We start from the raw sequence: 24,557 nt of genomic DNA on the forward strand, positions 1-24,557 counted from the left end.
CCATATCAGTTTCATAATCAGAACTAACAATACAAAGAATATCTCACATTCTATGCAGACTAACTATCAGTATAATACAACTTACACAAGATAACAAAATTATAAGTGACACATTTATGTAGTAAACAGCGAAAACTAAAATCATTATTTAATGTCTGCCTTCCATGTTGGCATGAGTGGGTCACAATAACAAAAAAAAAGAAAAAGAAAAAAAAAAAAGAACAAAGACAAAACACAACAACTAAATAGATTAGCAAGAGTACAACTGTGATAAAATGACAACAAGCATACATCTAACAGGCATTTATAAAAACAAACTGTGTATGAAATTTGGGAAATGACTTAAGAATAACAACCAGGTGGAAATAAATGAGGGGCACAAGAAACCATAACATTTCCGTATTTCTGAAGAGTAGGTGAAGGTGTTTCAACGGAGATTACAAATCTGGTTCACTTTAATACTTTTGTAGTCATCCTTTTTATAAAATAAACTACCAATGAATTTTAATCAAATTTGAAGAGAGTAAAGTAACTATCTTTTCCATCTATTTAAACTGGCTATATCCGGTCAAAATGTTCTACCTATTTTACATTCAAGCCGGCCAGATATGGTTTCTCACACCTACCCTTTAATGTTTTTTGATAAAAATAAGTGATCACATCATCAAAATCTTGAAGCTATGAAATAATGTAAGTTCAATTCAAAGCGAAAAATAAGTATTACATGTGGAAAAGTAAGCTGAATGCTAAAGGGTTAAGCTGGTGATTGGAAGCTAACTTCAAACAATTCTTTTATAAAATTATAATGGCAGGTTATAGTTTAAAGAGAAACAATTTACAGTGTACACATTTTGTATAATAGAACCAGAGGTGATTTCAGAGATATTGATATCTAAAGGGTACCAGATTACAACTTGCAATTTCAAGCAATTTCGTTAGGCAAAGCAAATGATTAAAGCCTCACCCCTAAATGTGTGCAGGGGAGGGGGCATAACCCTTGACCTGCTCTTAAGCTTGAAATAGGCACAACCCTTAGGCTGTCTTTTTCTTCACTGGAGACTACTGTCATTTAATTGAATGTCAAATGCCAATGAATGTTCCCACACTACTTCCACTGTTCACCCCATCTGACAGAGCCTATGCATGGTCATTTCATTTTCTAGAAATAACCTAATTCCTTCAAATCCCATGCTACAGTCATAGAAAAAGGAAGGTCACATTGTAGTTCCAGACAATGGTCACAGCCAAAATACCTCTGACCATGGGCCTGCTCTCCCAGCAATAACAACAATCTCATCAATGCAGCAAACTAAAGATCTATTAGAAACCATAACATTTAAGATTTGTATTCAGTGCAGTAGTTTTGAACTTGGCTGCAATCCGAGGCCCACAATACTTTGTCTAAACCTCACTATACCTTCTTTTTATTTGTTTTTACATTTTCTATTGAAATAGTCTCTTTACAAAATTTAAGATATTGCAATTTCTTTAAAAGATAACAGAATATTTGTAAAATTATTTATGTGATGAAATTTTTTATTGAGGGCTGACTAAGCTCATACCATCCACCCTGTGGACTCTGCACAGGGACATGGACTGCGACACACAACCCTACTTACATTGAAGTTTTGCTACCATAAAATTATCACCATTATTACAAAGTATTATTAAATGATTAAACTGGAGGTGTGGGCATGGCTGTGGTAAGAAGCTAGCTTGCTTCCCAACCACATGGTTCCGGGTTCAGTTCCACTGCATGGCACCATGGACAAGTGTCTCCCTCTATAGCCTCAGGCTGACCAAAGCCTTGAGTGGATTTGGTAGACGGAAACTGAAAGAAGCCTGCCCTATATATGTGTGTGCGTCTGTCCTCCCACCATCATTTGACAACTGATGGTGTGTTTATGTCCCTCTCCATAACTTAGCGGTTCAGCAAAACTGACTGATACAATAAGTACTAGGTTTACAAAGAATAAGACCTAGGGTCGATTTCTTCAACTAAAACCCTTTAAGGCAGTGCTCCAGCATGGCCACAGTCAAATGACTGAAACAAGTAGAAGAATATATACATGTGTGTGAAAATGTCTGTTTTTATTATAACTATTTTGGATTCAAGGATTCGAAGAAGGAAAAAAAATTATGGCTTGCTGCATACACCTTTGATGAATCTAACAGTTTTCGTCTCTCTCTGTCTCAAACATGCATACAGATACACTTATATAAATTTCCTATGGTTTAGAGGGATATATATATATATATATATATATATATATATATATATAGAGTCATCTCTCATATTATGGAAGCATTGCAGAAGATCTTGTCATAACATTGAGTTATGTAATGTAAAACCTATTTTTCCAGAGAAGTCAATGGGAAGCTGTGTGTTGCATTAGGGAATTTCTTGTTACAACAAGATGATCATGAACACAGTTCTTCTATAATGCCAGTAATGCTTGTATAAATAAATGTGTAGTGCTTTACATACTCTGACATCAGCCTTATCATTATATTAGCAAAGTAATTGCTTAACCAGAATTCATTATCCTCATCATTGTATTAACATTCACTTTTCCATGCTTGCATGTGTTGGGCATCGTTTACATAGGCAGATTTTCGCCAAACCATAAACTACACTTGTTTCCAAGCAAGGTAATATTTCCCCATGGCCAGACATGTTTACACATATTGGAAATGAAATAAATGAAATGATACTGCTTGTACAACAATGACACTCACAAATATTATAGGATACCAAGACAAGGAGATACAAACATACACATCCACAAATAAATTAGATTGGAGCCTGGTGTTGCCATCCGGTTTCACCAGTCCTCAGTCGAATCGTCCAACCCATGCTAGCATGGAAAGCGGACGTTAAACGATGATGATGATGATATATATATATATATATATACACACAAATGTATGTGCATTTTTTTCAATGTCTACAAACATGGAAAAATAGTTAGCAGGGTAGCAAAAATTCACATAAGTACCAAGGATGTAATAGCCTACTTATAAACATAATAAACAATTTGATTTGGAACGGAATATTCTATCTATATCCTTTCCTTATGATAAAAGTAAATCTTTTTGTTCACTCTGTAATGATGAACTGTATTTCATCCTGTTCTCAGAGAATCCTCTGGTAAACATGTTTCAAGAACGTGTTTATTGTCGCAAACATTGGCAAAAACATAATTTTAGTTCCTGTAAGTGATTTCTACCAGTCTATAAAATTCGACTTTTAACTATCTTCTTACATTTCACTTCCACTAAATATATCTATTTCCATGCTTTAAATCTTTATTTCTATTCACCTATCACACTATATTTCTCCACTTTTAGTTTTCTACTAATTTTTTTTCTTCCACCTCCTCCTCTTTCTATAAATTGCCTTTGACGTTATATCTATTAATGGTTTCTTTTTAAAATAATTCCCTTCATCGTATATGCAGTAATCATATTCAGTTAAAATGTCTCATTGATGCATTTTGTTTCTTTTATTTCCTGATGAGAAATTTGCATTGTTTTACATCATTTTATTCCTTCTGGAATAATACCAATGTTTTCTTCGAAACATGTCGGAAGTATAAAGATTTGAATAACACTTGCGTTTAATTCCATTTATATATATATATATATATATATATATATATATATATATATGCATCAAAATACACATGCATAATTTTTTAAAACAGGTGCGGATTGGTAGCAAGAAGGGCATCCAGCTGTAGAAAAATTGCCACACAAATAGTGCTGCACATACAAACACACAAATATACATACATACACACACACACACACACAAATATATGTATGTGTATATGCACATGTAAGTATACACACACTGGGGTTCTTTTGGTTTCTGTTTACCAAATCCACTTACTAGGCTTTGGTCAGCTCAGGGTTATAGGTGAAGACATTCAACCAAGATGTCACACAGTTGGACTGAATTTGAAACCACGTGGCTTCAAATTCAAACTGCTTTACTACATAAACACACATGCACCTATCAATGGAGATTCTAAACAAGGTAAAAAAAAAAGTTTCTATTTTCGGTATAAGGCCAGAAATTTTGAGGGTAGAAGGTTAGTAGATACCATCAACCCTAGTATTTGACTGGTGTTTTATTTTATCAACTCCAATAGGATGAACGGCAAAATTGATCCTGGAAGGATCTGAAATGAACTGGAACATATAAGGTATTTTTTTCTGATACTCTAACAACTAAGCCATCTTACCACTTTAATAACAATGATATATACTGACTAATACTAATATAAAATATAAAAATTTTAATTCTAGTCATGACTTCATGAAGCATAAACCATAGGAGCAGGTGAAGAATTGACTGTGATTCTTCTCTTTTTAAATTACGCAATCTGTTTGTGTTTTTTAACATGATTTGCAGGTGAAAAATATTAAATTAGAAGTTTCACAGTGTATTAACCATTGTTTTATTCATTTATTTATATTTTGTCCATTATCTAAAATTTAATACCAATGAATACAAAAACAATAAAACTAAAAAAAAAAAACAGAATGAGAAAGCTAACAAAAAAAAAAGTAAATAAAAGGCAAACAATCACCTGAGTTTAAATGGTTTAAAATAACATCAAAAGGTAAATAATAGTTAAGATTTTATCTGGTTATATTATCTACATAATAATCCATATAAATCTGCTTAATTTAACTAGCATGTGTTTGTGTTTGACTCATTGTACAAAGTACTTAATCTTCTCTCACAACTAATTAAAAAAGAAAAACGAACGAGCATTGACTATCTTTTGAGCAGGAATTAACAGAGTTTGGGGAAATAAGACTTATTGAGACAATCTGCAACAATGAATATATTTTATGGTCACCATCTGTTGTTTGGTTTCATACCACTACCTGGACCCTGGGTGCCTTTAGCAGAGTCTATACTGGTAAATATTAAGGTTAGGTTTTTGATCTGAGAAAAGCTGTACTGCTTTCTATATGAGTTACAGTTTCTTCTCCAATCCCACTGCTACAGGTTTTAAAATCTCAGTAAAATTCTTGGATAATTCTTTTCTTCCTCTGACACAACCAGGGAAAAACAGGTCTGCTACCATATCAATAAACAGACAAAGATATATATATATATATATATATATATATATCATCATCATCATCATCATCGTTTAACGTCCGCTTTCCATGCTAGCATGGGTTGGACGATTTGACTGAGGACTGGTGAAACCGGATGGCAACACCAGGCTCCAGTCTAATTTGGCAGAGTTTCTACAGCTGGATGCCCTTCCTAATGCCAACCACTCAGAGAGTGTAGTGGGTGCTTTTACGTGTCACCCGCACGAAAACGGCCACGCTCGAAACGGTGTCTTTTATGTGCCACCCGCACAAGCCAGTCCAGGGGCACTGGCAACGATCTCGCTCGAAAATCCTACGGGAGCCAGTCAGGCGGTACTGGCAACGGCCACGCTCAAAATGGTGCATCTCATGTGCCATCCGCACAAGAACCAGTCCAGGGGCACTGGCAACGATCTTACTTGGCTTGCCGGGTCTTCTCACACACAGCACATTTCCAAAGGTCTCGGTCAGTAGTCATCGCCTCGGTGAGGCCCAATGTACGAAGGTCTTGCCTCACCACCTCAGCCCAGGTCTTCCTGGGCCTACCTCTTCCACGGGTTCCCTCAACTGTTAGGGTGTGGCACTTTTTCACGCAGCTATCCTCATCCATTCTCACCACATGTCCATACCAGCGCAATCGTCTCTCTTGCACACCACAACTGATGCTTCTAATGTTCAGCTTTTCTCTCAAGATACTTACACTCTGACGGGTATTCACATTGACATTACACATCCAACGGAGCATACTATATATATATATATGCATGTATGTATTTTGGTACAGGTGTGGTTGTGAAGTTTGTTTTCCAGCCACATGGTTTTTGGGTTCAATCCTATTGTGTAGTACTTTGAGCAAATGTCTTTTACTACAGCCCTAAGCCAACCAAAGCCCTGTGAGTGGTAGGTGGAACCTGGAAGAAGCTCATTGTGTGTGTGTGTGTGTGGGGGGGGCTCCTTGTCTTGACATCAAGTAATGTTGTAAACAAATGTCATTTGTTTTCAATATTCTGTGAAAACATGTCTCACCAAGGAGAAATATTATGTCAGTTGGAGACAGTTAAGAGTTGGTGGTAGGAAGAGCATTTAGTCGTAGAAGACCTGCCTCAATAATAAACTCTGTCCAACCCATGCAAGCATGAAAAAGTGAGAGTTAAATTGATCATATATATATATATATATATATATATATATATATATATAAAATCATGATTAAGATATGCAAGAGGAAAATAAATACTAAAACAGTGATTAAATGGATGCTAAACATCTCCTGAAAAACAATGAACCTTTTGAAATCCAGTGTTATGTTAGATTACTGATACTATACTAACACAAACCACAATGAAACATCTATAGAAATATTACTGAAAGTGTGCAAGTAAGAAGTGCCAAGCCTAAAATATCAGAATTCACCTCTTTCTTCATATAACACACAACCTAATCTCATTTTAGAAATTTTATAGAATTAATGACTGTTCAAATCTCCTTTCTAAGCTTCATGTATGTATAGTGATTGAGCCAAAGATAACAAATGGCTGAAACAGAACAGCCTCAGTTTAATGAAAGATATAAACTGGACTGCTTGTTGATGAAAACTGAATCAAAATCAAAAATTTTGTGTACCAACTCAGGTATAGTAATGATTCCAAAAAGGATCAAGTTCATGAATTTCACAGGTATTTTTGAAAATAAAATAATATCTTGACACTACAGTAGATTTATTGTTACAAACTCATTATAATAAGCCTGGAACATTACTCTTTTACTTGTTTCAGTCATTTTGACTGCGGCCATGCTGGAGCACCGCCTTTAGTCGAGCAGATCGACCCCAGGACTTATTCTTTGGAAGCCTAGTACTTATTCTATCGGTCTCTTTTGCCAAACTGCTAAGTTACGGGGACGTAAACACACCAGCATCAGTTGTCAAGCGATGTTGGGGGGACAAACACAGACACACAAACATACACACACATATATATATATACATATATACGACGGGCTTCTTTCAGTTTCCGTCTACCAAATCCACTCATAAGGCTTTGGTCGGCCCGAGGCTATAGTAGAAGACACTTGCCCAAGATGCCACGGAGTGGGACTGAACCCAGAACCATGTGGTTGGTAAGCAAGCTACTTACCACACAGCCACTCCTAACATTTCGAGAAGAAAATTAATCAATGGCTCACAATTATGACTTATGTGCCATTAACCAGTTTTAAATCTGATGTAAAAAGCATAAAGTGAAGTATGGTGTGTTGTGAGAAGAAACACCAAGTATTTTGAGAGGAGTTTTTCACTGCAGAATGGGAGAATATTACAATCTTCAGGACACTAACCAAACATATTCATCAATTTATACTGAATTGTTTCTTTCATACACCAGACACCGTTTCTTATTTCTTTACTACCCACAAGGGGTTAAACACAGAGGGGACAAACAAGGACAGACAAACAGATTAAGTCGATTATATCAACCCCAGTGCGTAACTGGTACTTATTTAATCGACCCTGAAAGGATGAAAGACAGAAGTCGACCTTGGCAGAATTTGAACTCAGAACGTAGTGGCAGAGGAAATACTGCTAAGCATTTTGCCTGGCATGCTAACATTTCTGCCAACATGATATCTAGTTAGGTTTTCATCATTTAAAACCATTTAATATCCATTTTTCAAGCTGGTATGGGTTGGACAGTTCAAAAGGAGTTGGTGAGCCAGTGGACTGCAACCAAGTTTCTATGTCTGCTTTGACATGGCTTTTATGGCTCAGTGTCATTCCTAATGTCAACCACTTTACAGAGTGTATTGTGTGCTTTTTGTGACACTGAGACCAGTGAGATCGCCATGTGACTTGCATAACAAAACTGCTCAACCGAGCAGGGTGTGGAATTAAGGGAGGTGGTCTTGTGCCAGGTAATGAGAGGTTAAAGCAATGGGTTCCAATCAATATTTATCTATGGAACCCTTTGTTTACTATTTTATTCTGGTGGACACCCAAAGCCAGTCGATGTTTAAAAACTAGTTTTATAGAAACTTCTTTCAAAATTCCTATTTTGTTATTCACTCATTCATTTGTATAAGTTGAACTGCGTAAAAAGTTAGCAAAAGAAACCTAGCTGTTTCTTGCAATACATACACTTAAATGAAAACTTTTCATGGACCCTTAAAATACTACTGTGGATCCCCAGTTTACTATTTTGATAGTATGCATCCCCAGGGTATGATAGCATGCACCCACTGGATTAAAATATGATAGTGGGACACAAACAGGTGTCTTGCTCAAGAGGCGATACAAGTCTATCCCAGCTGAAAAAGACAAGATGGAGGTGAAGATGTTTCAGGCATATACTCAAGTTACAGGGAGATAAATGTAAGAGAAGTGATACAGAGGTTGTATTAACTCTATGTACTGAATATAATGCCAAAGGGTTTTAGATTCAGAATAACTGGGCTTGAAACTAAAATGTAAAGAGATTTACTTTTAGCAATAAATTCAGATCCACTTTTCCATTTGAACAAGGATCAAGTGTTACTGACGTTTCATATATTAGCATATGAATTGCACTGCTACAAGACTTTGCAGCTAAATTTTCCTTCCTTCTTACTATGCATTCAACTGTGAAATAGAAAACAAGTAATGCATTGCCTATAAGGACAAGATAATAAGACTGATATAAAGCAAGCAAGACACATACAAAAATAGCAAGGTGAGGTGGGTAGCTAGCAATAAATGAAGCAACTAACATAAACACACAAAATGAGTGGTGAAAATAATGAAAGGGCTAAGGGCTGATACTTCATACTGGTTTCATATTAAATGATAGATGAATTTCTCCATAGATAGAATGCTGATCTAGTCCAGGTAACATTACCACAAGATATTCACAATAACCAAGTAATGTAAGCCACACAAATTTGCTGCCCAAATACTCAATAAAATACTTGCGATAGTTTGAACCAACAAAATCATAGCCTAACACCAAGTGTACTCAGCCATTTCATTTTTACAGAGGCCATCATAATGGGATAATGACCAAGAGTTGAAATCCTGATTACTTTCAAATAAACAAAAACTAAATTTTGGTGTCAGCTTTTTGCAGTAGATATTTATGCAAGCCACAATCTAAAATGACTAAACCATTACAAATCACCATATTGCCCCTCTCTGACCAACAATGCCTAAATTTCACTACATTTTTTTGACATTCCATGTTAGGCTTAAGTTTAAATAAAAGACTACATAATTAAAAACACATACACACACACACATACACATGTGTGTGTGAGTGTGCGCACACACATACACATATATATATATAAAAGAGGTGAGGACCGAAATCCTTCACAGGGATGTCAAACATCCAAGTCCGCTGGTTTTTGTATACTTTTGTTGGTCGTAATTATTCATAGCAGTATGTAATTACTGACGAAGAATCTAAGTTTTATTTGAAGAAGAGTTTTTTTGTTTTTGTCTTTGGAATTAATTAGACTCCAAAACAATTTGTAGAATGTATATTGGTTCTGTACCAACCTGGATTATGAATTAAAGATCATCTACACCTACAATTTTTCGTTTCCTTATACTTCACTTTATATGGCAAGCTTCTTTCGGTTTCTACCTACCAAATCCACAAGGTTTTGGTTGGCCCGAGGCTATAGTAGAAGGCACTTGCTCAAGGTGCCATGCAGTGGAACTGAACCTGGAACCATGTGGTTGGTAAGCAAGCTACTTACCACACAGCCACTCCTGCGCCTATATATATATATATATATATATATATATATATATATATATATGTGAGTAAAAATAAATACATAAAAAGGGTTTTGTATGATCGTGTATAGAGGAATATATTATTTCATTTAAAAGAGTTCCAACCAAATACCACTGAGTAACCATCTGGCAACATGTGGTCATCAAACTTTTATTATATTTCCATTCCATAAACTTTACAACCGGAATGAAATTGAGAGAAAATGCAAAGAAAAGGACTTTATTAAGAAATTCAAACCTACTCTTAACAAACAATGATTAAATTTATCCTACTTGGGGTTTAAAAATCTTATCCCTATAACTAAAACACAAAAAATCTCTCAAATGTCATCATTTCTAAAAATAGCCAAACACCTACTGGGGTTCAAAAATCTTATCCCTATAACCAAAACACAAAAGATATATCAAATGTCATCATTTCTAAAAATAAACTTGGCATCAACTCTAAAAATAGCCAAACACATACTGCTGCTGTCCAAAGGAATTGGTATAAAAGACAGAAAACCAGCCAGTCTATTACAGTCTGTTACAGTCTGTCATACCGGCCATGATGAAATACCACAAGGTATAGAAAATACGTATCCACCTTTATATATTTAATCCTTTATATTGAACACTCAATATTTCATATATTCAATAAGACATATTCCATATATTCAATAAGACATTCAATACTTCATTTCATTATACCATCCATCTTTTTTTATATTATATATTATATATTCCATATCCCACATAAATTTTACAAGAATATAAATAAAAAACATAAAAAACAGAGTTGGATCTCTTTTAAATGAAATAATATATATATATATATATATATATATATACATGTATAAAAGCACAGGTATAATTGTGTAGTTAAGACGCTTCCTTGCAACCACATGGTTTCTGTTTCAGTCTCAGTGCATGGCACCTCGGGCAAGTGTCTTCTACTACAGTACCAGGCTGATCAATGCCTTGTCAGTGAATTTGGTAGACAGAAACTGTGTGGAAGACTAGTGTGTGTGTGTATTTACACTGATCTAAAAACCAGGGTTGTTTGTGTCACTTGAAGTCCTATAATATAGTAGCTTGGTAAATGGATATCAATATAATAAGTATCACACTGAATTATGTACTGGGGCTGATATAATCCACTTAAAGACCCCGATGCCCCAACATGGTAACAGTCCAACAACAGGAATTACTATAAAACCTTGATATAAAAGGTCTGAATAATAATATTTATAATAATAATTCTTCCTAATTTTCACATATGACTTGGAATTTGAGGGAAAGCGGTAAGTTGATTACAATGACCCCAGCACTTGATTGCTACTTTATTTTATCAACCCCAAAGGGATGAAAGATAAAGTTACCCTCCACAAAATGTGAACCCACAATGTAATGAGTTGGAAGAAATGCAGCTAAATATTTTCTCTGATGCACTAATGATTTTGCCAGCTCACTGCCACCATAATAATCATAACAACACAATGTGTTATAATGGCATGATAGTCTTCAGTAGTTAGTGAAAAGGAGAAGTAAAAATTAAATATATTTATTAGAATAATTTAATGATTTTATATTGAGCAATAGTGTATAATGTATCTGAAATTTTACATTTAAGACAATAAGTAACAGTCCTAGGTTATCTTCAATTTAATAGACTTTTGGAGTGAACAAACATACCATCCTTCCTAATCAGTCTGTAAAATCAGGGGTTTACTGTATGTGTGTGTGCATATGCATACATATATATATATACACATACATATATTATACACACACACACAAGTAACAAAACCTTGCCATTACTGAAACAGATTTTAATACTGGAACCATGAACGACCAAACAGGTGTGTGTAGACAGTTACATTGATTACTATAACATTTTAATGAATGAAAGAGGGAGAGAGAGAGAGAGAGAAAGAGAGAAGGAAGAGAGTATGTATATGTGAACAAACACGTTTTCTTTTGTTAGTAGTAAAGGTGCTGAATTACTGATGTATCTTAAATGGGAAAATATCAAATATACAAACATTGAAATAATCACAGAAGTAGAATACAGTTTAAATACAAAAGAAGGAAAAAAAAAAAAAAAAGCTTACTCTCCAATTCAGGCAAAGCAATTTCCTTATTTGTGAATTGCCAACTGTAGAATGAAATGTGGAACTGAAAATGGCTCCTGCCATGAATATTTCTAACTGGCTTTATGATACAAGTGGATTTCTTTTTCCCCTCCCTTCCTTTAATCCTTTTCCTAAACACTTCATTTTCACAAAATACTTTCATTCAAAGCTTCTTAATGACTAAATGAGGATTCCACCCAATTTTTTTTTCCTGGACTTAGTGAACCATTGAATATTTTCTACAGATCCACCACTTTCATCTATTCATTTCACTAGCTTCCTCCTAACTTCTGCTACTAATAACCCTGGTAGTCTCTTATTCATAGAATTAAAAGAAAAATAATACTATAGTGTATTTAGTAACCCTGCCAATACAAATCTGTATGAAAGATAATGGTAGGGAGCTATCAATCACACGCCAGGTTTCTTTCTATTTTTCTTATTTAATTTAATTTATTTTATTTAAAATTCTTCTTTAATGGTTTGGATAAAGAATGAAAGATATTAATGAGATAAAAACTATTTTCAGAAATAGAATTGGAAAAAAATATCAAAATTATTACGCTGTGAGCTTATATTATTAAAATAAAATTTTATTAACATTCTGTACATTGAATTTATATATGTGAACAACTGATAGATGGATAAACAGATAAATAACCAGAGAGAGAGAAAGAGAGGAAAGACAGACAGAAAGATTGATAGATGGATGAATAGATAAGCAGGTTGATAAAGAGAAAAGATAGACAGGGTAGGAATCACATCCCCCACCAATATTTTACTACTACTTGCTTTACTGGCCATGTAAAAATGCAGGGCGAACTCAATTCCAATGGAATTTTAATATGGAACAGTGTGTGTGTGTGTGGAAGTGGGTATAACTAGATTTATTTTGCTACTGAAGGTAAATAGTCCAGCATTACCGATTTTGTCAATAAACAGACTTCAATAAAATAAATAAATAAATGAATAATTAATTAATAAATTAAATTTTGATATGAGTAATTATTTTGTTTATGTGAGTAATTTTGTTTATGCTGCTGCCGCCACCACCACCACTGCTGCCGCCACCACTGTTAGTGCTGCTGTTTAACAAGTGCATTCATACAACCATCTGTAGCAGCAGCAACGAATCTGTTGATTGCAGCAGATTCGATCTTGATTCTACTATCACTCCTTTTCTATCTATCAGAAGCAGTGACAACACCAGCAACGACAACAACAACGGCGGCAGCAGCAGCCAGAGCAACAGTCTTAGAATAAGCAACAGTCAATGGCAATGGAAGCAGCAAAAAGGAAATGAAGTACATCATCATCCCATTCATTGAAAATATTGGTCAATGGCTGCTGTTTCTGCCACTACTACTACTACTACTACTACTACTACTACTACTGGTTATAGATATTTGCATTGGGATGCATCACTGTTGCATGGCTGTCTTGAAAGGCATCTTGGTAAATGGGAACATCTGATAAGAAATGACTCATATCATGAGTCTGAGACTGGCTGGCTGGCTGGCTCGTTGGTTGGTTGGAAAGCTAAATGGATGAGGAATATCCAAAGGAATGTCAACATCAATCAATATATTGATCTTCATTGTTATTATTTATTATTTTTTAACATCATTTTTGTTCTTCATCTGGCAAACTGATAGCAAATAAAATCATCATCACTGTTATTATTATTATTATTATTATTGCTATTATATATATAAGGTGGCGAGCTGACCGAATTGTTAGCATGCTGAGCAAAATGCTTAATGGCATTTCGTCTGTCTTTATGTTCTGAGTTCAAATTCCGTCAAGGTTGATAAATTAAGTACCGGTGGAACACTGGGTTCAATATAATCACCTAGTCCCCTCCCACTTCAAAAAAATTCCAGGCCTTGTATCTAGAGTAGAAAGGATTATTATTATTATTATCATCATTATTATTATTATTTTTATTATTCAGTCTTGGAATAAAGTAAAATAAGATGTCCTACTCTGTGTGCACTCGTGTGTGAGTGTGCATGCATGAGAATAGGAAAATGAGAGAAAAAGAACTTACTAGTAAATACAGCCAAATTTTTGATTATTTAAAAAATTAATTGAAACACAATATACTTAATCAGAAATATTGTCACAAAAGGGTTAAATGAATTTTTAATTAAACTTTTATAAGAACCTCAGTGAATAATACTTCAATATTGTTTTCAGATTATTTAGTTTTGCTGTTATATATGTGGATATAGATATATTGTTCATGTAATAAGAATTTACAAACTTTGACAGAATGTGAAATAATTCTTTTTTGGAGCTGTGGATTTTGAAGTAAGTGATTAGAGCTATGAATCATAGTGCGTAAATATCCAGAATAGATAGTAAATGTATAATAAGCCAATGCAGGAGCCACTGCATGGTCATTCAATGTGCTAAACATAGCAACTAAATCTCCTTCAAATCACACCCTACAGTAATGGTTTGTGCTCCTTGGACCTGGTTGGGGTCATGACACCTCCACAAGGGGGACATTCCTTTCTTATTCCCTCTTCCTCCGAGCAAATTGGCAAAAACCCTATGAAACAAGACTAAATGCCTTATTTTGTAGCATTTCATTTCATACTGCTATATTCTGGTGATGGTCAGATCTGAGCCCAGAACCTCTGTGCCTGCATGTTCCCTCAGAGGTTGAGTGGATGGAAAACAGGCTGCTAGACATGGCAGATCAAAATGGAATGATGACATCAGGGAATGGATAAGGAAGACCCTAGTAAAATGTAAGATTGCAATATGGGATCACAGTGTGTGGCACAAGGTGTGATAGTTGTGTCTGAGTCCCTACCAGCCCTCAAACACGTGGATGAGAATATCCATTCATTCATGGTGTGATGAGGGAGATTTAGTTACTGTGTCTAGCATGTTGAAAAACTGCATAAAAGTTTTGTCAATGGAATAAAGAAAATAACTGTCAAATAGGTTTAACCCTTTCGATATCAACCCAGCTGAAACTGCCTCTGTAGTACAAATGTCTTGTTTTCATAAGTTTTGAATTAAAATCTTCCACCAAACCTTAGTCACAATTTATGTTCCTAACACTAGCTTAATGATAACTAAGTTATTTTACTAAATTCTTTGTTATATTTAAAATCAATTGAAAGAAACACAGAGCATCTCAAAATATACACAGTAACAAAAGGGTTAACAGAAGGGGATATACTTCAATTTCTGAAAAACAAAACAAAAAATAACTCGGGCACATTGGCATCTTACCTGGTTTAGATATTTCTCTGATCGACACATCACCTTCCGCTGAGTGAATGCCTGAATCTGGTTCAGCCAGTCAGTCAGTTCTTGGTATTGCTGCATGAATTCTTGGAATGATACATTGGGATTTATCGCAGTATCTTCATCATCAAGAGACAAGTCACTTTCAGTTGACTACAAGATATAAAAAAAAAATATTAAAAAATCTTTAAATAAAATATCCAGAGAATGGATCTGGTGAATTTTCAAGACCAGATAAGTGACATTTATTTTAATTCATTAAAACTGTTTTGTTTTTTTTGCAGCTAGCATGGAATCAAATAAGCATGGTTGTATGGCTAAAAAATTCCCATTGCAACCATTATAGTTCTTTGTTTTGATATTGATGAGTAGCTTTTTCAGCAAGTGTCTTGGGTTGACTAATGCCCTGTGGATCAAATTTGGTAAGTGAAAACTGTGCAGAAGCCTGATCTGTGTGTGTGTGTGTGTGTATTATAAGCTTCTATGTGTGAGTGAGTATTTGTATGCATATGTGTGTATACACACCATCATTATTTTATGTCTGCATTGGTCAGAGGATGTAAAAGAAAGTCGTGATGATTGTGTGTGTCCACGTCTACATGTGTCCTGCAAGTAATCTTCTGCTAATATATATATATATATATAACATAGTCAATTAAAAAAAATGAATGAAAATAACAGGAACAAGAGGATGTGCACAAGGAATGTATTAGTTAGTTTGATGCTTGGTGAAAAGAGTTTGATGTTTCAAGCATAGCTCTTCTTTGGAAAGGAAAAAGGGAAAAGTTCAGAGAAAGAAAAAAAATTGCCAACAGCATGTGTGTAATTACATTGCTGAAGTATACACACACATACATATAGGCAAGAAAAAAAAATTGGTAGTTTATGCACAAAGTCTCGAGACTTTTGTTCTACACTGGGTTACAGGCACTCCCTTGTTTATCAGAAATGTAATGAACTAATAATTAGGTCCACTGGAAATATGTAACCAAGGATGTCATTGCTTGCAAACTGTGATACAAATTAAAAAAGGTAAATAAATATGACCATATAGTAAAATGTAATGTGAATAAATGTCCATTAACCAGCAACTGGTTACTTTTAAGGGCTAAGGCTAAGGGGGTTATGTGCTGGTTGTATGGTATTTTATATATGGGAGATAAATTTACTCAGGGATTGGAAGCAGGTAACATAACCAGCATTACCAAATGATAAAGTACCAATATTTCCAAATAAAGCTTTATAGATGTAGTCATTTATAATACTCTTGTTCATCATTTTGAGTCTTCTCAAAATGAGAGTGGGTGGGCAGCAACTGGAATGAATAGGAGATAACTTATGTTGTATGTAGTCTAAAACAATTAACAGAGGAAGTATAGAAAAATAAAAGAGTGAGTGAAGACAGGAAAGAAAAACAGAGGGTAGGGGAGAAAGAGAGGAGTGGAACAGTAAGAAAAGGATGGAAGAATAAGTGGGAGATAGGGGAGTGAGAGGTGGGAGTCTCAAAGAGGAAGAGAAAGGGTGGCATGCAGTTTCAATGATGACAGAAGCCAACTTACAGACACATTAACTGTCCAGCTAGACTGCTTTTGATCATGGGTTTGTTCAATGAGTTGACTTGGGGCTCAAATAACAACAGACATATTCTTTCATAGTGGATGATGAAAGGGACAACTTTAACATATAAGGTGTCTGAAGTAGAGGCTTAATGACAATAAAAGGGCTATTAAACAACATACTCCTACATCATGAGCTAGTATCAAATGACATGAAGAAGAGCATGTTAATCTACATTCAATCCACTTTGTAATCAACAAAATGCTAGCACATTGGAGAGTATTACAAGATAGCAATTGACCCAAGGGGAAATGTATCTTATTATTAGATTCTCAATGTGAAGCCAGAGATAAGCAGTGGCTCTTAACCCTATTACACCATATTCCTGCTATAGCAAGAATAGGTTAAACGTTATTTCTGCCAGATTGCCAATAAAGTGGTAATGAACAACACACATAGAAAAAGGAGATGCAGTCAGTTCTGTTCATTAATTTGCCTGCAAACTCTTAAGCTGTGTGTGCAACTATTTAGGATTTTGCTCGAGAGCCCAGGTCCGAGGGTTAAAATCATTTGAGATTTAAGAGAAATTTTTGATCTTTTTCTGTTTGGCTGCCAAGGTCAATTTCTGCTCCAATTGATTTCATATTTAGCTTATTGATATACTTTTATAGGCTAATCAATGCCATGAAAATCATTTTTGCCATAAATCAATAGATAAAGAGTTATCAGCTATTAAAGTTTGAAAATTTTGGGTAATTTTAGCCAATCATAAGCCGCAGACACAATTGTGCCTATTTCCATAGTAACAAGCTGAACAAGAGAACTCTTTTGTCTGTGAGAAAGCATATGTTACAAATATATTGAAACCACTTGTTGATGCTGTGTTCTGTTTTACCCACCTGGAAATTTTACAAATCTGTTCGATTTTGTTTTTGGATAAATCTTTAAGGTTAATGCTATAAACCTCTTATTTTGAGAAACTTCATTTGTAATGTGCTGTTTATCACATTAAATGCATATTGAATGCTTAAAACTACAAAAGATGCGATGTTTATTCATTTCCCATGTGTAGAATACAAACATTAACAACACATGCTATTTTCATGGTGCTGACAAAATGTGCAGTCATGCACAAAATGACAACTCCCAAATCCTGTTTCTTGACTGGGTGAAAATGATCAAATTTTAAACCTCTATAACTTTTTTAAAAAAATTTCTGGAAAAAGTGAAATAATTCCAGCAATTCAGTTTGGAAAACTACATTAACATACCAAATTTTAAAAATTTCCATAGATTTATATATTTAAGTTTGGAGCTTATTTCATCAATCTTTTTCATTTTAAACCAACAGTGGCTGGCAAGCCATTGTGGCGGACAAAGATACACACATTCATATATACAGAATGGCCTTACATACAGTTCCATTCTACCAAATTCATTCACAAGGCATTGGTTGGTCCAAGGCTATAGTAGAAGACACTTGTCCGAGGTGCCATGTAGTGAGATTGAACAGGGAACAATGTGGTTACACAGCAAGCTTCTTCACCACACAGCCATGCCTGTACCTAAACAACTTATGATTTTAGAAATAATTTTGTCCTTCATAGTTTATCCAAAAAGTTAATTTATTTTTTCACGGAGAAAAATAATGTCACAGAAGTGTGGTGGCTAGATGGATAAAAGTACTCTACTTTAGAGCCAGCCAATCGGATAACAGCATAGAAAAGAAGGAATGTGAAAATATTGAGGTGAAATATATGAAAAGAATGACAAATGATCTGCAGAAAAGGTAGACCAAGGAATAATATGTGAGAAGAAGTAGTGAGGGATGATCTCAGGATACTGGACCTTACAAAAGAAATAACAATGGGCTGTGACAAGTGGTAAGATGCTGCTGTATCAGAAGAGACTTGTCCAAGCTATGCTAGCATGGAAAAACAAGATGATGATGATGACAAAGGTAATGATAGCAAAAATAATGTAGCCAACTATAAAAACAATTGATAAAATACACTGTAGCAACAAAGTTCAAGTGAAAATATATAGAAATAAGTAGTTAATTAGACCAGCAGGTAGATAAATCATGGTATGATTGTCATGTTTTGTTGTCAATTAATTAATTATAGATGTGAATGATTATTTTAAAAGGAACCACATGGAAATGACCAAACCCTAAAACATGGATATGGTCATGAATTTTCAGGCTGGGAAATGAGCAACAGATGAGAATACACGGGTAACGAAAACATTTTGAAATGATTTAGCTTTAAATCAAGCAAACATTTTGCTCATGTAGATAATGTTGATATACTAAAAACATTGCATATTGAAACAAAGGTTGAAGGTTATGTTTCCCCAATCTTTCAGGTTACATTTATAGCAACTGTTGATATCTCTTAGGCGAGTGAACTAAATCCTAAACCCACAATGATTAAGACAGTTGCTATGTAACAGTGAAACTACAAACACCATGTAAATTGGTTGCATTTTTATGGACTCAAGAAAAGTAATTTATCCATTTATCAAATTTAAAACAAAGAAAACTATTGAAATAGCAAACTGTATTTTATATTCAGTAATAATGGACAAAGGCCAAAATCTGCATTAGTTTTCAATAGACACTGACTCTCTATAGAACACATTTGTGCCAAAATATTATAGATTCCACAAAAAGAAAAAAGCTAGGTGATTGGTAAGCTTTTATTCACTGCCAAAATTGCAATCACAAACAATCATCCACAAAATATTGTTTCTTCTATCATGACTGTTGACTGTAACAGCTCTTGGTTTCTCTGAACCATCAAAGCCATGTATCACCCCCCCCCCCCCCACCTTCAAATAAACCTGGTTCACAACTCTCCCCTTTTGTTAACTAACCCTATAGTGATTTCCTTACCAAACCACTTCAACATTTCCTCTAAAACTTTATCCCTTATGGAATCTTAGTGGTGAACTGAAAACAGGTCAACTCCAGGTCAGATGAAAACAAATAGAGTAAAACGGAAATACCACTTTCTGTTTGTTTTTTATTTTGCATGTTTTTTGTTTTGCAATGTATTTGGATGCCAGAAATTAGAAAGAGAAGTCAAGAAATAAAGGTGAAAGAACACTTGGAATAAATGAATTACATTAGTTCACATCAAAGTTCGGCTCGTAAATTGATAAAATGGTAGAAAAAAAAAAAGTTGACTGAGAGAAATGTTAATTTGGGAGATTTGATGAAGAGAAAAGGAAATGTTAAGATAGTAATTTAAATTTGGACAAAATACAGGTTTCAGTTCATAAAATCAATATACAACAAAATTATCCAACCTGTTTCTAGATTACACTGACCAAGTGTTTGTGTGTGTAGACAGACAGATAGAGATACTGTATAAAAAGTACGTTTGATATTAGACTGTTAGGTGGTGGTTTGGGAGTTCAAATCCACTGTAAGTGTTGCTTTCTTTCTCTTTTCTGAAAGGATACCTTACTTCTCATGCTTCTCTTCATGCATGAAGCTGATATAAATGTGTCAGGTATGGCTGTGTTTAGGAAACTTGCTTCTCAACCAAAATGGTCTCAGGTTCAGTCTCACTGTGTGGCACTTCAGGCAAGTATCTTCTACTATAGCCTCGGGCTGACCAAAGCCCTTTGATTAGATTTGGTAGGTAGAAGTTCCTGTCATGTATGTAATGTGGCTTGTGCCTCCTAACAGAGTGAAGGGTGTGCGTGTATTTCTTTTAAGTCTGTTTTTTCATGTTTAGTATGAATTAGACGAAAACATAAGGCATTGACATTTACAGCTGGAGACACTTTCTGTTGTAAACTTCTACTTGTCTTTTAAATGAGGGATTTTTAATTCCATTCATCTTCAAAAGTGTAGAGACTCCAGATAATTTTTGGCAACAAAATGCCAGCATCATGATTGCCCACAGCTCAGAGGTTTTTTGAAGAAACACAGAATGTAAACATTAACACAAACACACATGTACATATGTCAGCACATGTGAGCATGCACACACATATATGCATCTACCTAAACACATGCCCATTACATACCAGGCATTGTACAGTTTACATCTACTAAATTCACTTACAAGGCATTGGTTGCCCTGGGCTTCTAGCAGAAAATACTTGTCCAATGTAATGCACAGGAGCACTGAATGCAAAACCAGGTGTTTGCAAATTGCAAAGAAAACTACTCAATCACACCTATTATAAATATATAATGGAGTGTAAGTGTGCTTGTGTACATTTATGTATATGTCCATTTCTTCAGTAGAAACATCTTATAAAATACTTCCTGCTAGGAACCTAACCAGACGTTGGCTCTATTTTCGACTTTGTAGCTGAGTATGTGAACAGGTTATTGTCTATAACATTGTTGCAATGTAATACTTTGCACCAACACTAAAAAATGTTTTTTAAGATATTAATAGTTATAAACACTAAATATACTAAACCTGTAAGTACATACTGAACCAACAGTCAAGTAACCATGCTGTGTGGCATTCCATATAATTATTTAATATTCTCACATTCTAGATCAGGAGTGGGTGTAAGAGAGCTCATCGAGTTGCCAAAATTTATACAAACATTTTATTTATTCATTTACCATAATTTGTGAATGATAGTAGCATTGGTTACAGGATTCCAATGCACCAATGGCTAGAGTAACAAGCGTGACCATTTTATATTTCTTGCTGGTATTTATATCCATTTCCAAAATTATCAGCATATTCCACTCACAAGGTATTGGTCAACACCAAGCAAAGATAGAAGGCACTTGTGCAAAGTGTTGTTCAGTGGGGTTAAACTCAAATCAATGTGGTTGCAAATTAAACCTCTAAACCAAGCGACCCTAACTACCAGGCCATGGATCATTTGGTACTGGGTCATGGACCATTTGGTACAGGGCCCTTACAGAAAGAATAAGTTTTAAATTTTTATTTCTATTTTATTGACAATCCCTGTCTGCAGAGTGTTTTTACATTATATATGTAATTTATCTGTAATAATTGTATCACATACTACGCACTCTGTGTTTTGTGAACGTGCATGATACTTTGGTCTGTGGTGCCAAAAAGGTTGGGGGTCACTGCTCTAAACCACACAGCTATACCTATATATATGAAAAAGGATATTCACAGGTTTGGCCTAAAACAAAACAAAAAACAGAAAAAGGAACAAATAACATTGTGTTCTTTTTCTGTCTTAGGCCTTTTTTGTACATATAAAAGAGCTTAACCATTCATTGTCTGTCTGTGTAGCATCACAACAGTAATTAGAAAAATACATGCTCAATGCCTGAAGTAAATATCATTACAGTTAAAGCTCATTTCTTTTCTAGTACTTCAAGTTTTTTGCTGGATAATATCATCAGATGTATCAACTGAGAGATATTTCCAAGTATTGAAAATATCTCTCAGCTGAAGAACCACCTGACAATTACTATTCATCAAAGAACTTGCAATAAAAAAAATAGTTAATTCTAGATAATCTCTGTAAGAATCCAAAGAAAGATTCTAGAGATTTGAGGACCCTTGTCACTAAACCACAGCACAACATCCTTGCTAACTAAACTACCAGGAAGTAGTTTTATTATGTTAATAATACTAATAATAAAAATAATAATCCTTTCTACTATAGGCAAAAGGCCTGTAATTTTGAGGGGGTACTAGTCAATTACATCAACATTAGTGGTCAACTGGTACTATCGACTCTGAAAGGATAAAAGGCAAAGGCTGATCTGGATGGAATTTGAACTCAGAATGTAAAGTGCAAGAAGTACTGCTAAACACTTTGCCCAACATGTTAACAATTCTGCCAGCTGGCTGCCTTCGATAATGACTGTGGACTTTTAAAGACTTGTGAAATAACAGAAGTCCTTTACCTGAAAAATCAAGTGAGGGTTGGCAACAAGAAGAACGTTCAGCCATAAAATCTACCTCAAAATCAATTTCCCAACCAAGTCATACTAGAATGATAAAACTGATATTAAATAAATGAACAAATGACACACACACACACACACACACACACACATAAATATATATAATACATATTCATTTTATTGCAAACAATCTATTTGAATTCAAATCTGAAAGTTTTATCTTAAACAAAAGAAGATTAATTTGTGTATATGTTTTATAAGAAAGAACTGTAGGCATAAGAAATGAAATCTCCTCCAAAAATGTTAAAAATAAGCCAATGAAAGTAATAGAATATTCCTACTGTATCTAAACTATATCTACCAAAAACACATCTATTATAATAAGCTGAGATTAACCTTGTTTCTTTTACTTTGGGAATAAAATGTCTTATTGATACAACCAAGCAAGATAAGACATGAATGTGTATGAGAATGTTATCTACTAAAGATAGCAAAATGCAGACAGACACCTACATAGTGAGAGAGTCTAGAGTAGAGATTTTTGTAAATGAAGAGATAAACAAAATGAGGGCCCCATGACACACAAGCAAATATTAAAACAAATTTTAACATCAGACTAAACAGAAAAATATGGTACTCATGTGTGTGTGTGTGCATGTGTATATATATATATACATACACACACACACATGATAGGGTGCTGAAGTTCCTGGCTTAAGGTATAAAAAAAATACAAGAGGATCAGATAAATTGGCAGATCTGATCAAAGACATTCCAGCTTTGACCATCCTGTCATTTTGGACTGTGACCATGCTGGGGCACTGCCTTGAAGGGTTTTAGTCAAATAAACTGAACCAGTACCGATTTTCCCAAGTCTGGTATTTATTCTATCAATCTCTTTTGCTGAATAACTAAGTTATGGAGGATTTAAACAAACCAACACTGGTTGTCAAGCAATGGGACACACACACACACAACAGGCTTCTTTCAGTTTCTGTCTACCAAATCTACCTACAAGGCTTTGATTGAACCAAAGCTATAGAAGAAGATACTTGCCCAAGGTACTATGCAGTGGGACTAAATTCAGAACCATGTGGTTGGGAAGTAAACTTTGCCACACCTACATCTACATCTATAATATACAACCAAGAAGTTGTATTGCTATCTAACTAACCACAGGGTTTAGGCCTGTAGGCCTAAATCAAATAAACTGACCAACTCATTGGTATCTAATAATAAACATCTACAGCAGCAACATCAACAAACATAATATTTCGACAAACAACTACAAGATCATTGATGCTGATATGTTATTCTCCCACATCAATTTTTTTTCATTGGCTCTTGATCTAATGAAATATAGACTATGGAGAGTATTTTTCATTAATGTGTATCTCATCAGGGACATTGAATAAAAATCTGTTTTTTTTTTTTTTTTTAGAATGACATCTTGATTCTTAGCATTTATAGTTTTGAAAAACTTGCTAGAATCATCCACTAGATTGAAATTTTTAAAACCAAAATTAGGTTGCTTCGTATTCTTGTTTCTCCTGAAGACTCAGGTTTTAAAATATGTAATTGATCATCATCATCCTATCATGTCCTTTTTCTATGCTGGCATAAGTTAGATGTTTTCACTGGGACTGGTAAACTGGAGATACATCAAGCTCCATTCAACTGTTTTGGTTTGGTTTCTGTGGTTGGACATACACTAATTCTTTTTTGTAAAATTCTGTTGCACTAGCTTAATATAGTCAACATCTTTTAACAAATAAGGACGGATCTATTTTAAGACGGGGGCGCCAGTATTTTCTTAACGAAACACTAACGAAACACTTTGAAACTTGGGACACTG

General features: G+C 34.6%; 1 protein-coding gene across 3 annotated transcripts in view; it reads right to left on the bottom strand.

Annotated features, from left to right (window-relative positions):
- Positions 1-24,557, bottom strand: part of LOC106877836 (uncharacterized) — a 205,274-nt gene that overhangs the window by 127,813 nt on the left and 52,904 nt on the right. For 2 of the 3 annotated variants that reach the window (XM_014926867.3, XM_014926868.3), the window contains exon 3: positions 15,256-15,423. In XM_014926867.3, the coding sequence (XP_014782353.1) occupies positions 15,256-15,423 (168 nt within the window). Of the gene's footprint in view, positions 1-11,982; positions 12,434-15,255; positions 15,424-24,557 lie in introns of those variants that run through there. The other variant, XM_089349771.1, reaches the window with a different exon arrangement.

Source organism: Octopus bimaculoides, chromosome 3, assembly GCF_046866305.1.
Source record: "Octopus bimaculoides isolate indiv1 chromosome 3, ASM4686630v1, whole genome shotgun sequence".
Classification (NCBI taxonomy): Eukaryota; Metazoa; Mollusca; class Cephalopoda; order Octopoda; family Octopodidae; genus Octopus; species Octopus bimaculoides.